This window comes from Lactuca saligna, chromosome 1 (genome assembly GCF_052625555.1).
Source record: "Lactuca saligna cultivar CGN05327 chromosome 1, ASM5262555v1, whole genome shotgun sequence".
NCBI classification, from domain to species: domain Eukaryota; kingdom Viridiplantae; phylum Streptophyta; class Magnoliopsida; order Asterales; family Asteraceae; genus Lactuca; species Lactuca saligna.
In genome coordinates this window covers 48,999,435-49,017,901 of record NC_136417.1, presented here as the reverse complement: position 1 = coordinate 49,017,901, position 18,467 = coordinate 48,999,435, and the positions used below count along the sequence as shown (strand labels likewise).

The 18,467-nt window shown below is 34.7% G+C and overlaps 1 protein-coding gene across 1 annotated transcript; it reads left to right on the top strand.

Annotated features, from left to right (window-relative positions):
- Positions 1–6,084: 6,084 nt before the first annotated feature.
- LOC145035752 (secoisolariciresinol dehydrogenase-like) lies at positions 6,085–7,156 on the top strand. The gene is made up of 2 exons (XM_078984253.1): positions 6,085–6,240; positions 6,343–7,156. The coding sequence occupies exons 1-2, from the start codon at positions 6,221–6,223 to the stop codon at positions 7,136–7,138; spliced, it is 816 nt and encodes a 271-aa protein (XP_078840379.1). The 5' UTR covers positions 6,085–6,220; the 3' UTR covers positions 7,139–7,156.
- The last annotated feature ends 11,311 nt before the right edge of the window (positions 7,157–18,467 follow it).

Genomic DNA, 18,467 nt, shown 5'->3' with positions numbered 1-18,467 from the left:
CTCGAGCATTTGGAGTATTCCTTTGGAGTAATTAACTTCAATGGTGCACTTAGAACTCGATGGAGATCTTAGGATTCATGGAACATGTGACAAAGGAACAAATCTTCTAAGAAGGAAATGAATCATCTGACAAAGGAATGAATCAATTGATAAAGGAATGAATCTTCCAAAAGGTGGTTTGGAGCAACTTGGAGCGTCTTAGAGCAACTTGGAGAACTTGGACCAACTTAGAGTAACATGTAGCAACATGTTGTGCCATGAAGACTGAAGTTGGGCCATCCTTAGGGATGTTACGCCATATGGTTGCATCTTGCACCATCTATGTAGATGTTGGGGAAAGGAGTTGCACCAAAGGAATGAATGTTATGCCATAAGGAATCGATGAAGGAGATGTTGCATCATGGGGAAAGGATTTGTGCCAAGAGGTAAATATTGTGCCATCTTGATGAGGTGTTATGCCATGGAGGAGATGTTGTGGCATCATAGACCATCTTGGTACATGATGCACCATCTTGATTCTTTTATTGTTTCATATGGATCCACGTATTCTTAAAAGATGATGATGCTCAAGAAATATACCATGTTGTGTCACCATGATGGATGTTGGAACATTAGTTTTTATGATGTGCCACTTGTGTATCATGATGTTCGACTATGGTTTAAGATGGTCCATCGTGTGTGTTGCTGATGCTCATGGGTTGTATGCCATGAAATAACGTACTTGTATCTTGAATTATAAAGTGTCCGGTGAATCTCATGGGTTATATACCATAGACGTAGATCGCCTTGACCAAACCACGTAAATACTATATCTTGTGTGCTTTTAGGTTTGCTTAGTATCCGCTTTACTTCCTAATAGCTTTCGTGAGTGATACTTGATAAAAGGTACTATATTTGTATCCTTAATACTTGAGATACATAATGGGACTTAAGTGTACTGAGTACTATGAGTTGATGTGGTCAAATGTTGATACTTCACCAGGCAGTTACAAAAACAATTTTCAGGTGTGGTGTGAACTATGCAAGAGGCTTATGTAATCAACATATGATATGTTCCTCTTATGTGTTAGGAGCTAGAAACCTAATGCATATTACCCAAAGTTGAACATAAAATCAGATTGATTGCGATCCAAGTCTCATTTCAACAAGATGTCTATAACAAATGGATAACTAATAAACTTACCTTATACATCAATTGCAGCTTTGAGCTTCTGGAAATTAGATTTTGATAGAGTTGCACAAAAATCACATATTACTAGGGATAGTGAAATATTGTTATACGTTCACCACTGTCTATGTCAATCTACAAAGGCTCTTGTGCAAGTGGGAGATTGAAAGATCTTTATGCCCAAGAAACATTATAGAATGATATTTTCTAGGTAACATATGATGTTAAAAGGTCACCCTAACAATAACTTGATGATAATATATTATTTGTAAGAACCTAATTCTTGATAAATATTATATATATATATATATATATATATATATATATATATAAGGATTATTCTTAATAAATATTATATTTCTTATATAATCTTTTAATAAAATTAAAGTATAACTCATTAGTTTTTACATAACCTAAAGTAGTTTAGTTTTTATAAAGCTTGAGATATGTTTTGTATGATTTAGAAGAGCGTTAGGAACTATTTCCCTTCTTTCTAACTCAAAACTGAGGGCACCTCCACAAGGTGGAGGTTATTGCTTGTTTCTTGTCATTCTTGCCATAAGTACTCTAAAACTTACCTCTTAAAAGTAAGACTTAATGGGTATGGCATGAGGTGACTTGAAAGACTTATTCCAACTACATATATGGAGCCTTTGAGCTAGTTTTTTCTGCTTACTTCTTTCTTATGAAGAACGGTGGATACTCTCTCATTCTCCCTTTCTTTCTCTGAAGTGCTTAATGGGTTGTGTCATATAATGATGAAGATGATGCTTTCATACTTTATTTGAGTTAATACTTGGTACTAAGTTAAAGTTTAAGAGTTTTATATTACTATAAGATTTTGGCTAGCACCTTTATCATTGACCTATTGTTGGTGTCCTAGACAAGAAGGATCTTTGCTCTACATTCTTCATCAACTTCCAACCTGACAAGAGGAATCAAAGTATTCGAAGGTTGTAACACATTCTCCTTCTTTGGTTGTGTTTTAATCATTAATAGCTTTGCAAAATGATCCTCGGTGCGTAAAATGGTTTTAGTTTATTAAAATGTAAATTTGCTTCCGTTGCTAAACTCATAGTTTTAACTATTTATTTTAGACTATTTTTTAATAAAACCCAACAGAAGGTCATGCGCAATTGTTGATGAAGGCAGATGTAAGAAACTGAAAACCAAAGTGGCGGCTGATAAAGGTTACCGGACGAAGGCACATTCACGGTGGTCATGAGCGGGGACGACATGGATTAGAGATCTAGAAAACCCCAACCTTCAAAAAAAATCTTCAACTTGATTCTCAAAAACCCACCTCCCATCGTTACAAGGTTTTTGTTGAATAATTTACACATCAATCAAGATTTGCATGTGTGTATTCATTATTGTGTGTTTTTCACCATAGGTTTCGAGGTTTTTCTTCATCAATTTCTACATCTGGAGCGATTTCAACATCTGGGTTGATTTTTGGTTCTGCATATGGATCAATTTCCAAGGTTTTTCATCAACAATTTAACCCCACCTAACACTCATTTAATTCATACTTTTATGATTTCACCCAACTTCACCTAATTGGATCACACTATGTCACACCACTATAAAAATGTAAAACCATAACCTAATCTATACAAAAATTACGATATGTCATCGCCTCTCATAATTTACTCATAAGCTTAACCTTCTCGTTCACTCTCAAAATGTCTTCTAACTAGTTGAAAATTGATGCTAATTTTAAATGGTTTTTAATCTCCTCAAGTTCCTCCCATGAGCCTAATTACTAGAAGATGTTGATGAAGAATGTTGCACATGCTTGAGCATCAGATGTTGAAGCTACATGAGCATGCCTTGGGAATCGATGCAAAAATAAATTATGTTCAATAGTAACAAATTACAAATTGATGAAACTAATGAGTGGATAAAGAAACACAAAAAAAGAAGTCAGATAGACAACATGATGGACAAGAACGGCCATATTTGGCATTGAATGTTTAACATTGCTTTTTTTTTCCTTTGTTTACATTCGAGAGGTATTTTTGAACACAAGCTTGGACCGATTAGAAAAAATTAAAATCCACATATGGATTTCCTTATTATATTTCAGTTCAAAAAAGTTGATGAGTAGTTTTTATGTATTAATTCTATTAAAAGATCCCTTCGATATGATAACATCTTACATCCAATCGAGCATCGTTAGTGGTAAATTTTCAGTAAGATTGAAATAGTCAAGTGATGGGATAAAAAGATCAAGATTTTTTATTAGTCACTGGGAATTGATACTTCCATGATTTTTTTTTAAATGAAATTGTTATGCTCTTCATTTAACAAAGATTAAAAAAATCAAATTTTAATGTAATCCTATACTAAAATACCATGAATATCTCTTTCACCATAAAACTACAAAAACCCACATCACCACTCGCTCACATGTCCATAAATCGCCTGTTTTCATGTGTTCTCCGATTGTTCTTCCCAGCACAAACATGAGCTTGATGTGATATGAATTAGAGAAATTAAATATCCTCCTACTTTTGTTCCTATTATCTTCCTACCTATTTTAGATGGTGACAAGTGTTGTTCAATTAAATTTAAAATTGATTGGCATGTTAAATTTGTATATTTCATCATCTTAAATAGGTAGGATGAAAAAATAGCAACAAGATGTAAGAAGATACGGTGGAATATATTAAAAGGCATTAGTTTTTAGGTCAGCCTAAGGGCATCCATAATACATTAAACTTATTAGAGTTGAATGGATTGACAAATCATCATTTTACTTACTATACAACTATATATTAATTTTTCTACAATGCATTGAACTCAATAGAGTTCAATGGAATATATATTTAATAATTAAAAAGATTTTATTTTTTCCATTAAAGAGTTCAATGGTCATTGAACTCCATGTCTATTGAATGCCAACATGGCATCCCACAATGGTAGAGTTTAATCTATTGAATGTCAATTAGGTATGCCACGTCATTTAACTCTCTCATTGAACTATGTATTGTGGATGCTCTAAGGTATAAAATTACCTCCGTTTCATCTTCTTTCACTCAGATAGGTGCGGTCATTCGATGATCTGGTATCACCAAGAAAACTAGATATTTCCTTCTCCTTGATGCAATTAATAGAATATCCACGTCCTTTCTTTTTGCAAATTACAATCATTTTCCCTCTCTTAATCATCATCTTCTGTGTCATCTTCTAATAACCTTGTATCCATCTTTCTTAAGGAATTTGCCCTTGTGGACAAAGTACAATAGCAGCGGAATAGAAGGTGTGTGATGAAAAACAAAAAAGAAAATTGATATGAAAATATGGAATACAGTTCAACGAGTTTATGAGTAACTTTTGCCCTTATAAAATCACTTAATACCTCCTAATCGATCATTAAACTTTGAAATAGGCCAACAATGTTAAATTATGAACTATACGAGTTATGCAACGATTGCAAAATAAAGATTTATGACACTTAAGTATGCACTGGTTCATACGATTTAATCAAGAAACACAATAAAGAAATAGACAAAACAAACAAATGATTTGATCCACATCCATCTTGCAAGTTCAAAGATACATTACACTATAACCTTCCATTGCAAAGTGTGTCTTTCAAAGGTTCATAACATCAATAACTTACCATTGCAAAATAACCACAACAAATGATTTAGTCCATATGCATAATAGTGAAAAAGAAAGTAATTTTTACAAGAAAAACTACAAACTGTTCGATTGGAACATAGTGACAAGAATTGCATATGAACACCCACATACACCGATCAATTTTTGGATTAACAACTGGATGAGAGCGTCAATTTTTGAAGCATGTCGATGGAAATTCTCGGTCAATGAGTGGTGCTGGAGAGAGATGAAGAAGCAATAGGAGATGTATTCAAGTTCACTTACCCTTTGAGCATTTGAGAGTGAGAGGAAGAACCAAAGAAGCAGCGTCTACAGAGTAGAGAGTGAAGAAGAAGAAGAAGCATCAACGGAGTATAAAGTATTGTCTTCACCGTACCCGGTGGCGGTCCTAGAGTGGGGGCAGCTGCCCCCACAACAAAAAAAAATTAAAAAGTAAGTTTTTTAAAATATATATATATATATATATATATATATATATATATATATATATATATATATATATATATATATATATAATATATTTTAACCCTTCAAAATTATATGTTTTGACTCTTCAAAAGTATTTACCCCATAAAAGGTTATAAACAAATATTTGTCTGCATAAATCATTATAAAAAAAATATTTGTCCCCTTTTTAGAAAATTCTTGGGTGTGCCCCTCACACTACCCAGTTTGGAAATTGGATCTTTCTTTCTCTATTAATTATTTATTATTAATTAAATTAATGGATATTAACATCAATATATAAAATTTTTAGTGGACGTATGAAAACTCAGGACCCATTATAAAACCAAGTTTCGAGAGTATTTGACACTCCTGATGAGTTTTTGACACTTCTCGAAAGTATTGAATCTGGGTAGTTATGCATCGTAAAATCTTGTTATTACTATTATTTGTGGCCAGTTTACACACACTATTCTAATATTCTTCTCCTAATTTGGTTGTTGTACATACATCCATCAACTTCTAACACCATCAAAGGCTCTTTAATTAAAAAATAATAAATAATAAATAATAAATAATAAATGATTAAATAATTAAAAAAGTGATTTTTTATACTCTGGTTTTGGTTATTTTGTGATTAACCAGCTATTATTTTACTCAGTAACCGCTTCAACCTAGACGTACACAATCTTGGATTTTTCTATATGTGAAGTTAGGCCACACATATCCTCATGCTAAATTTTATCGTTACTCCCATATCCATTTGTAGCCACTAACTATATATGTCCCTTGTCTTCTTTAAAGCAAATAACAACCACACACACACAAAAAAAAAAAAAAAAAAGAGTTCATTTACTGAAGGTCTGATGTACATATGTGAGGCTGTAGCGCCATAAGAATTCTTCTAATTGTATAACTATAGCTCTTTACTTTTCATTTGTCCATACAACAATCCTTTGATATTCCAAATTAAAGCCAATGACAACCACTACAAGAAGGTTATCATCTCTAGTATTAATACTGAGTTTTTCGGTTATCTTATTATTATTAATATTATTGTAAATGAATAATTTATAGTAGAAAAAATACATAATCTGTAGGTTAGAAGGGAAGGTAGCCTTGATAACTGGAGCAGCAAGCGGAATTGGGGAGTGTACTGCGAAACTCTTTGCTGAACACGGAGCGAAAGTAGTCATCGCAGACATTCAAGACCAACTTGGTCAAGCAGTTTGTGAGTCCATAGGATCATCAAACTCAATATATGTCCATTGTGATGTAACCAACGAAGAAGATGTCAGAAAAGCAGTAGATATAGCAATCGCCACATACGGAAAACTTGATATCATGTTTTGTAATGCAGGAACAATGGATCCTAATAAGGATCACATCATCGATAATGAAAAATCGGATTTTGAACGTGTCCTTAGTGTCAACGTCACAGGTGTCTTTCTAAGCATGAAACATGCAGCTAGGGTTATGGTTCCAGCAAGAGCTGGCTCAATAATATCAACAGCTAGTGTTGTGTCAAATATCGGTGGCTTGTGCCCACATGCTTACACTTGTTCAAAGCATGCTGTAGCTGGTTTAACCAAGAATCTGGCAGTTGAGCTTGGACAATTTGGTATTCGAGTCAATTGTCTTTCACCTTACGCACTAGATACACCACAAGCCACAGGTTTCACTGGGCTTAAAGGGGAGGATTTCAAGAACAAGGTAAACTCAGTTGCAAACCTTAAGGGTGTGACACTTACAACAGATGATGTTGCTAAAGCTGCCCTTTTTTTGGCGAGTGATGAGGCTAAGTATATTAGTGGACATAATTTGTTTATTGATGGTGGATTTAGCATTGTTAACCCATCATTCAATATGTTTCAATATCCAGAGAACCCTTTATAAATTGAGGTGATTTACATACATTTATGTTGAGAGTGGTGGATTAATGCTTAATGTTGTTTTTGTGTCTGCTTTCAATTTTCTTTTGTGCATTGGTCCCACCAAATTGAGGTGCCTGTGATGACTGATGATAACTCACCCAAGTTAGGGGTTTGAGTGCAGAAAAATGAGAAGAATTGATACGAACCCATAAGTATTGCTAAGAAACTCAATAGCTTATTCCCAACATAGTCAATTCTTATTGAATTAAAGAATCAGATTGTTTTTAAATACTTTTACAAGAAAAATCCTCACTACAAACCACCTACACTGCTCTCAATACTATTCTAAATTTCTAATCACTTAATCTGAAACTAAGAACAACCGAACATATAAAAACCTTAAAGATTACAACAATACATAGAGAAAAATATGAGAAGAGAAGATTTATGTGTATATTAGTTGAACTGAATAATATTTTGTGACAAAGAGTGTGGTTATATCTTTAAACCCTAACTCATCGGCATCAATTAACTCTAAATATTTAGATATAGCTCCTCTGATTATTAGACTTGTTCAACTTGTCTATCAAATTCACAAGTTAGCTCCCATAACCTCCATCTTTTGTATATTGCATCACAATCCTTCAATATCTGATCAAATACTCAACAACCATTATTTCAATAATATTTTGCACTTTAAACTTGCACTAACCATGCCAAGTTAGATCAAGACTTCATGTTTTTTTTTCCTTTTCAAGTTAAGATTTAATAATATTAAGAAATAACAATCTCTCTCTCTCTCTCTCTCTCTCTCTCTCTCTCTCTCTCTCTCTCTCTCTCTCTCTCTCTCTCTCTCTCTCTCCCTTCAATCCTAACATGAAAAACAATTCTAAAACAAAACACATTCTTTCACAATGTGATTCATACTGATATGTTCCGAATGACTCGTTCAAAACATGAGTAACTTGATTCACACTTCTAACATGTATCACTTGAATACCAAAACCGCAACCTTTGTATTTTTTTAAAAACATGACTTTCAATCCTTTATATTAGGGAAAATGACACAATTGCCCTATTAAGTTTATAGGGTTTACCCATTTAACCACTTAACTTATTTTGTGGCTTTATCAGGGAATGAACTCGTTTTTGTCGGGCCGATTACCTCCTTTTTGAAGTATTGAAGGGGTAAACCGGTCACAATTTTGCCACAACATTTATTAATGCCACGGAACTATACCCTACACCCCATTGTCGTCTTCTTCCCCTCTTTATTTCTCAATTAGATACCTGCAACATTAAAACTCATTATCAACACCATCTCCTTCGTTTAATTCTTCCACTCAACCAAATCAATGGACTCACCACCACCACACAGACCCCGCAACCCAAGAACACTCTTCGTTCTAAACCTAAAACCCCTCTCTCCCTTCATGATCTCCTCACCCTTTCGCCTTCCTCTGCCAAGAGATCAAAAACCAGACTCGATGTCTCTCGGAAGGTCACCAACCTATGTGGGTCTCGTTACCCCTACAACAACCGATTTTCTAATATCGATTCACCCAGAAACACTAAAAGACACATGTGATGAATGGAAGAGATTCGAGAGGATAAAGATCTGGTTGTTGTTGATGAGTACATCATTGTTAACAACAACCAAAAGAAAATGAGACATATTGGTAGATCAAAGAAGTAGAAATTTTGTTGGGATTAAAACCCTAATTGAGATTTGATGAACAAGATGTGGAAAATAAGAACAAACACAAATATGAAGATATGTCGAATGATCACTCGAATTATGAGGAATAAATTACACTTTCAGCATAGACTAAAGAATCTAACACTACATAAGAAACCTCATGTGGCGGCTACATTTTGCCTCACTCTTAACCCTAATTATGAATAATACATGACTATTTATAGGGAAAGACAAGTCTTGGGATTTTAACCTACACTTCATCAAGGGGCCCATTGTCATCATCCATGGAGTGCTTTGAAACCCTACAAATTGATTTCTATTTGTTTCATTCCATTCCCAAGTAAGAATAAACAAATTTATCTTGCTTCACTTCTAGTTCTGATCTAGGGTTCTATTGATTTACTTCTCATCTTGATTGTATTGTTATTTCAAGAGGAAAAGATAAGGATTATAGGTACACTGTCGATCAAATCAGATTCCTGATAAATGATTTGATAACGTGGAATGATGTTGCAAAATCAATCCTCTAGTTTGGGTTTGGTTCACTCTGTTTTTTTTTTCTTTATATTTCACAACAGACATTAGCTTAGGTAAGTCAAGCACGTTTACCTTTTGAATTTTACAAACTTCAACACCACTCAAAGATTTGATTTTCGTTTTAAGCATGCTTTCTTCAATATCTCATCTGGGTCTACACCTTTTGAATTTCTCAAATTCCATTATCTAAAGGATATAAAACAAGAGAAACCTTAAGCTTAAAGAAGATGGCATTCTAAAAGCTAATGTGCATCGTGATCAAACTGTATTTAGTGGAGTCGGTAAGTGTGCATATGGTGTATTTGCCAGTGTCGAAGGAGCTGGTACAATAGCAAGTTGAATTGAAGCATGTGTTGACTTTCAAAGTTAGTTAACCAGCGAAATTAAGGTCCAAGTTTGAATGTTGACTTGAATGATGTGGCAAGGAAACCGGTTAAAACAAGTCTAGGGGACTAAATAGACAGGTCGCCCACAAGTTCGTTCCCTTAAAAAGTCACAAAATAAGTTAAATGACTAAATGGGTAAACCCTAGAAACTTAATGGGGCATATATGTCATTTTCCCCTTATATTATTAAGAACATAAAAAAAATCCACCACATTTAATCTCACATAGAACCATATCAGTCAACAACCATATGAAAACATTATTGACTAATATCCTAAAAAACAAAAAAAGACTGAAACTTCACAATCAGGAAGCACGCTACAAGGTTAAAAAAAAATGAATCTAAAATTATAAATTCTATAATCAAACAATCATCTTTATTACAAACCATATCTAGTAAACCTAAGGAAAAAATTAACAAACCATTGGATTATTAAACTTGATTAAACCAGAAACCATAGAATTTATAACCAACAAAAAACAAACCAAACAAGGCTATGTTACAAAACACTTAGGGAAGAATAGAAAACATAACTATTCTACAGGCCTATAAAATGAGCTCCACAAACCTCAACAATGTTGATCACAACATTATTGACTCAGTAATATAACTTGATTAATACCAAAATAAAAAAAAAACAAAAAATTTCATTTGGTGATCAAGACAACAAACAAACCAGTAATAAAAAACGTTAGAAAACTATCGATGAACAAGAATCTGAATCACAGAAACAACCATGTAAGATCATATCAAGGGTAGGATTCGTTTAACATATAAAGATATATTGTTTGTAAAATACATTTCAAACACCTTACTAATCTTACTTTGTCATCATTCTCGTAAGTATATCGGTTAGTATAATGACTGGTATTACCGATAGATCTTATTTCGAAGTTCATAATAATGATTATAAACATAAATATAAATTATACTTAAAGCATGTAACACCCTGATCCTCAGGTATTGATAATGATATTTTGGGTTGGTTTTTGAGAACCTACTCGGCGAGTTGGCCTCCCTACTCGACGAGTAGTAGTGGGTTTGTCCGCGAAGTTTAATGATCTACTCGCCTAGTCCATTATGGTACTCGACGAGTAGATGAAACCATAGATTTCGGGGCCTTGCACCCTATTTAAAGGGTCATTAGCCTCCCCTAGCCCCCCTTTACAACTCTTTACCTCCCAAAAACCCTGATTTGAGTGTAAGTGTGTTTCTTGGTGATTTTAAGCTTGAAGGAGGAATTGGTGAAGGAAACACTTGAGGAAGCAAGCTAGAGGAAGAAAAGGACTCGTGGGGATTCAAGATCTACTTCTGTGGTGCACTTTCTAAAGGTATTAAGCTGTTCCTTGGCTCATATCCACCCAAAACCCTCTTGTGCATGGATTCTAAGAAAGGGATTTTGTGTTTAAGCCAAGATCTGAAGTTGTAACTTCAGATCTGGACTCCTTTTGGTCTTTAGATGCATAAAGTTATCAGTTGTGCCTAGCTTGTGCCTCCCCTCTAGTGTATGACTCCATTCCAAGCTTAGATTTGCTATTTTAGGTCCTTAAAGCCTTGCATGCACGTAAAGTTTACAACTTTACGAGGAAAGCATGCCTCAGAAGCTTAGATATGTAATTTGGAAGCATTGCATGGCTCAAAAGAGTTTGTATGGCCTAAGATCTGATAGGACTCGACGAGTTGCAGGGGGTGACTCGGCGAGTCACATGAAGACAGGCATGGACTCAGCGAGTTGGTGTTGGGTTATGAGCATTCTAACACTCCTAAGTGTACTTGCAACCCTAAATACCTTGGATCTATGTTTTCTCTATTATACATGCAAATATGAATATCCAAGGTATTATCCTAAACTAGCATACAAAACTATCAATATAACAAGATAGAATACATACCTCTTTGATGGTTCTTGTCTTCATGAAGCTTGAGTGCCTAGTGCCCCAAGTGTGACACCTCAAATGGTTCACAATCATCAAAACACTTAGAATAACTTAGAGAGAATTCTACACTTCATGAAATCGGCTAGCCCTCTTCAAGAATAATACTAGTCTCTCTAGTGGCCAATTTTCCTCAAGAATAAGATGCTTATATAGTTATACAATTAGGGTAAACCCTAATTGTCATGACTTTCCATTTCCTTGGATCCATGGGTTCAAATACACCATGGAGCATCCATGGAGCATCATATGGGTTTTGGCCCAACTAGATAATCCATGGAGCATTAACCCACTATACAAGTATGGATGATTTACACAATCAACCCATATATTTAATTAGTCTTCTTTTGATCACTCAATTAATCCTAGATTAATTCTTGATCAATACTAATTAAATAATCTCATTATTCTTATTATTAATATACTAGAACTTATAATATATTAATAACCATAAGTGTCTTATTTCTCTCATTTAGTCTATCCAAGTGCATGATGGTATGCAACCCAAATGGACCATGCCGGGTCGGGTCAAGTCTTACCAATTATAGTTATGGACTTAGACATTAATCCAACAGTTGGATGAATGACTCGGCGAGCTCGATGAATATTGTCTTAGACTCGAAGAGTTGGATGAACAACTCGGCGAGTCGGATGAAGATTACCTAGAACTCGACGAGTTGAAGGAAAAACTCGGCGAGTCGAGTGAGATTTCCCTATCTATTGGATGTTCGTAGTAGTGTCGAGTAGCAAGCAAGGAAACTCGACGAATGATCTTAGATTATCAATCAAGATCGTGTGAACTCGACAAGTCACCTCGATGACTGGCGAGTAGACGTTATCCCAGGAAACTCGGCGAGGCACTAGTTGTACTCGGTGAGTTAGGGTCAACATGGACTGTTGACTTGATCTTGGTTGTAGTTGACCAGGATTGACTTTGGGGAAATGACTGGATATTGTATGTCACTTATTTTAGGTAGTTGAGTGGAGCAGCTCGTGGGGTATATTTGGTCGCTAAGTGTTAGTTCAGCATTCGTGACAGGTGAGTTTTCTTACCATACCTATGGGTCTAAGGCACCAAGGCCGACCCATTATGTGATTGTGACATGTGTGTTAGACATTCTGTGTTTTGTTATGTGATTGCATGTTTTATATGAAGACCCCGGGGGGAGCCCGTGGCATTGGATGTAAGACCATGAGGGGTAGCCCATGGCAGTCCTAGGTGAAGACCATGTGGGGTAGCCCATGGCATTGGATGTAAGGCCATGTGGGGGAGCCCATGGCAGTCCTAGGTAAAGACCATGTGGGGTAGCCCATGGCATTCTCTCAGGTTTCATGTATGCATGGCTTTACGTGATATGTGTGTAGCTTTTATAGCTAACAGGATATGTGATATTTGGTTGTGTGTGTAGGGTATGCTCTGGGAAACTCACTAAGCATTTCGCTTACAGGTTGTTGGTTGTTTCAGGTACTTTGGAGCCTAAGGGCAAGGACAAGGCGTGATGACGTGACGCGCACTCTACCTCTCTTTTTGTGTGTTTGGGACTCTCTGATGTTTTCGAAAGTACAATGAATTTGTAATAATTGTGAACTGGAAAACAATTGGCTTGAAAATCTATGGATTGTGGGATTTGTTTGATCAATTAAAAATGAAAAATTTCTTGGTAAAGTTGGGGTCGTTACAAATTCATAGGAAGCATAACTCAACTTACAGGTTGATTAATGAAAAATCAGACATTACGCAAACAGAACTTCAAAACCGAAAACTCCATTTATCGGGATCACTGGCACTCCATAGCTTCTCTACTAACACCTAAGAAGTACTAGAAGTGGGCCTCAAGACTTCGGGAGAGTTTAGATACGAAATTGTGAAGAAAATGAGTAAAAGTCACCCATTATTTGTAGGTTCCCATGGGAGGCTACGTTGATCATAAGGATAATGCTATGCTAAGCATTGGACATGCCACGTGTAGCATCTGGTCACAAGCTGTAGGGAGGCAGGCTGCTCCATGTGTCGGTGATTGGGTGATGTCATGTGTCGCTCGTCGGTGGTCCGAATTTTAATTATTTTCTAAAATTCATAAAGTTCACATACTGACTTTTTTCGATGGTCTTTATACTCCGTTGGCTATCTTCAGTTTATTTTTCGTTTTATAGTCCGAGAAGGCGTGGACTGTAAAATAACACTGTGAAATCATAACTTCTTCATACTAGCTCCGTTTTCAACATTTTCTATATCGTTTAATTCATACTGAAGAGTACAACAAATTTATTTATACTGTTTCGGCTAACAATCGATCGATTTTGATTTTGATTTCTGTGTCGCACACAGTTCTACTGTATCGCACTCGAAAGTTTGAAAATTCATAACTTCCTCATAAGAAGTCACATTTTGGCATTCCTTATATCGTCGAGTTCCTATTGACGAGCACTACGACTTTCCTTTATACCACTTGGGCTAAAAAGCAATCTATCTCCGATTCACTTTTTATGACTCATCTTGTCGTATCGATTTGAACATGAAACATAGATAATTCATCACTTGCTCCGACGAAGCTAGATTTGGGAGTTCTTTATATCCACAAAATCATTGCCACAACTACTACAACTTTTATTAAAACTATTTATCCTAAATAACCTTTTATTTTTTTAATGTTATTTTATCACTTAATGATAATTTTTATATTAAGGTTTTCTACAAATATTATATAATCATAATATTTGTCCACTTAATGAGTATATGATCATTATTTATTATCTCGAAACACATATGAAGAAAAATTATTTTAATTAATGATTTTAATTGTTCAATGAATTCTATAACTACTACGATTATACTCTAAACATCTATCCCGAACTTGTGGGTGTTACACACCATTTCTGCCTACCAAGCCAATTTTGAGAAGACTAGCAACTGCATCGTCGACCTCACCCCAAAATCGTTGCATAATTGTTTCTTTTCTGGTCTTCGAGAGGACATTCAAAATGAAATTGAACTCCACAAACTCACCACCCTTCATCAAACCTATGGATTTGCAAAGCTCATTGAAGAGAAGCTACATGCTCAACTCCTTTCATTCGATGGTTCTCACAAACCACCGCCAACAAAACCGCCCTTATTGACTACCCCTTCACCATTTTGTTCACCACTTCCGATCAAGTAGTTAAGCCCCATCGAAATGAAAAAAATGATGGGTTGAAGGTGTTTGCTACAATTACCCAGCAAAATACCAACCGGATCACCAATGCAGCCCACCCAAATTTCTAATCTTTCAATCGGAAACTAACTCGCCATGGAGCATAAATTGACAACATGAGCTCGACCTTGAAGACAAGGGCATTTTTGAGGGACAAAGTATCGATATGAACTCATAAGTATTTATTAAAACCTTTTGTATTCGATTAAAGTTCAACACATGCTTATCACGTAGTCACTAGAAGAATTGTGGAAGACTTAGTCTCATGAGTAGTTAATCCCAATGATAGTTAGTTACATCTAAAGAGGACCCATTTTCAAATGTGCATGCATGTTTCCTTATTTCTAGTCTGTAGCTTCCTGTATATTTAATTCCTTATACGTATTCATTTGAAGATTAAGAAACAAAATCTAGAAAATTTCTCCAAATAGTATGCTTCTTCATCTCATACTCTTAGGAGATTGGTCATCTCTAATTGACATCTATTAAGAATTCCCTATCAATTGATTACTATAATTAAAGGGTTTTTTGTGGATATTAAACGAACTAACAAGTCATTTGGATAGTTAGATATGTTTTATCAATATTTATCAATTGTAGCATTGAAAAGTAAGATGTCATTGTTGAATTGCAAGTAATTAGTAAGCTCAAAAATCCTTGAGACTTGCTTTGGGGGTGTTTGGTTCTTCAAGAATCGAACCGTTTTCCAAGTGTGGAAGCCAAAAACATAGGGGATTTCGGATTCTGTGGTGATGCGGTTTTTTTATTCAATTCTTAATAGAAGTTGGAGATTCAATCTTTCTGAGGTGTGTTCGACAGGGATCATTTGGAAGTTTTTAGCTTCTAGCATTTGACAAAACGCTCGTTTTTTAATAAAAAAATTTTGGCACTATAAGATTTTAGCATTTAGTTTAAATAAAATGTTTCAAATCTAAAAATTATCTCACGTAAACGCTACCTGCGACCAGCTAGTTTTTCGAACATGCCCTTGGAGTGGCTTAAAAATCCTTTAAGTTGTTAAGCGCATGTAGTCCTTCAGACCAAGGGCAGAACACAAGAAGTTTCAATATGGAGCAGGGGAGTGAAACCAAAATTTTAAAACAAACCCTATAGACAAGTTTTATTCAATTCAAGTTATATCATATAAAAAAATTAAACAAAAAAACTACTATGAAATATTCTAACATCGCTTATTAAAATGGAACTTGTCGGATTTAAAGTATTGTATAATTGTCATTAAAGTAATCTTTTCAGCAAGTTCTCTTTTGAAATACAAAATTAATGAATCTTTCAAAAACTTGCATGTTTTCTATCAAGAAATCTGACAACTGTTGATTTTTTTTCATTTTGATTCACACTATATAACATAATTAGCTAATAGTAAACAAATACAATAACAATTGTAAATTGGAACCCATCGACTTTTAAGTATTGCACAATTGTCTTTAAAGTAATATTTTCCGCAAACTCTCTTTTGAAATACAACACTAATGAGTCGTTAAAAAACTTACATGTTTTCTATCAAGAAATTCGATAGTTATTGATTTTTTTTTTTCATTTTGATTCACACTATATAAAATAATAAGCAAACAAATACAATAACGATTATAATTCCGGTTTGAAACTAATTACTTTACTAAAATTTGTTTTATAAAATTTTTGATTTTACAGTTAACAAATAATAATATTAACTAAAGCTCAATATATATAAAAACAAGAATTAACCCATGTAAAATATTACTCCCTCCGTCTCAAAATTATAGTCCATCTTTCATTTTTGGTTTGTCCCAAAATAATAGTTTACTTCTAAAAATAAATAACGTTTTTCCAAATCTAAGTATCTTATATAGGGTTACATATCAACTCTTATCATACTACTCGAACTGTATATTACATCACAATGTTAGACAAGGTCTTGGCCCATTGAATCTGAAAACTTTTTTAGCCTGCCCTTTAATCTCTATTGAATTCTTGTCGAACTATTTATCACCATCTCCAGTTGTTCTAACTCTGTAAGCAATCACTGCTTCAATCTGGTCAGTGGTGGAACAACATCATGGATTACACCAAAACATTCATCTCGTCCGAATGTACTTTAAAGACACAACATTCCTCCAAAGGTGTTATTTTTTTCATCAAACATAGTTTCAATGTACAACACCACTCTATAGGTATTAAGACACCATTTACGGTATGACTTGATAGATTTTATTTTACGATATCCCTTGACTGTTTATTTATGAAGTTATTGATGTCAACTATGGTAAGTCACCTTATCACCTCGAAAAGTTTCATGCCGAGATTGATATCAAAGTTGGACAAGGATATAGGAATCAGGTTAACAAGAAAACTATATCCTTCTATCTTTATGACACAATCTCTATAGACTTTACCAACAAGTAATGACACACTTTCCACGGTATTTATATGAAACGGTTGGCGAGTGCAAAGTAAGCAACTTGAATAGAACGTGCATATTCATGAGACACAAAAGAATCTGAGGCATCACAATCAAATAAGATGTGAGCAGGTCTAGAATTAATGAGAGATGTAACAGTCACAACATCCTGGTCCTTGCATGCCTCTTCTACAACAATCTGGAATGCATGACCTTTAGCTTTTGGAACCTCCTCCTTTTTAGTTGAAATACCCACCAGTTGTTGAACAAAAGTTTGACTTCCCATCATTTGGTTAATAAGAGTAGGACAGAAACGTTTCCTATGGTCAGTTACACCGCAAGCATAGCATGTAACATTCTTCCTCGGGCAAACGGGCTTCGTGTGACCCTTTTCTCCGCATCCATAGCAAATCACTGGTCCTTTTCTGTTCTGCATTGACCCTGGTGATTCTTTCCACATTTTCGACACGATAGTGACTGAAGAGAAAAATATTGTGACCTACCGCGGCCACGAAAGGTATTATGATATTATACTTGTCTGTTAGGATTAGATCGAGCCGATGGAATAGAAGAAACAAAAATAGTTCTATCGACAAGTGGATGCTTCGGAAGAGAAAGAGTGACACTACGTATCTCCAAGTTGTGCTCGCGCTTTCGGGTATTTTATTTATATTTTAGTACATATTAGCATATAAGGCATCTCCCTTAAAGTATGTTAGTGCACACTATAGCAAGTTAGGTATTCAACCTAAGGCATGTTATAACAATTTAGTTAGCATGTGATATTAATTAAGGCATATACCCTACTTAAGTCTTTCCTATGGTTTGTATCCATATACTCACAATGAATCCGATCACATATTGAACTTCCGACGGTTTAAGTCTAAATACTAATATGTGGCATTTAGTTCACTTAAACTACTGCTCTGATACCATAACTGAGAGAACCACTACTTCTCTAAACTTTACCACATGATTACTCCGAACATGCTACATGCATATTCATAAACATATTTTACATCTATGGTCTTATTACAAAAGACTGGATATAAACCGACTAACGAGGTTTTTACAAAGTTTTATATATTACATAACTTCCAAGGAATTTATACACTAAATAAAAAAGCTATATTATTATCTATTCTACATCTTCTAATAGTACATAACTATACTGGATGCTTATCTCCTGCAATAATTAAACA

What these genes read in the sequence shown, in the direction of transcription:
- LOC145035752 (XM_078984253.1), top strand. Translation starts at nt 6,221, where the DNA reads ATGACAACCACTACAAGAAG. An exon ending in ATGACAACCACTACAAGAAG is followed by an intron (nt 6,241 to 6,342) that starts GTTATCATCTCT and finishes CATAATCTGTAG; the next exon opens with GTTAGAAGGGAAGGTAGCCT.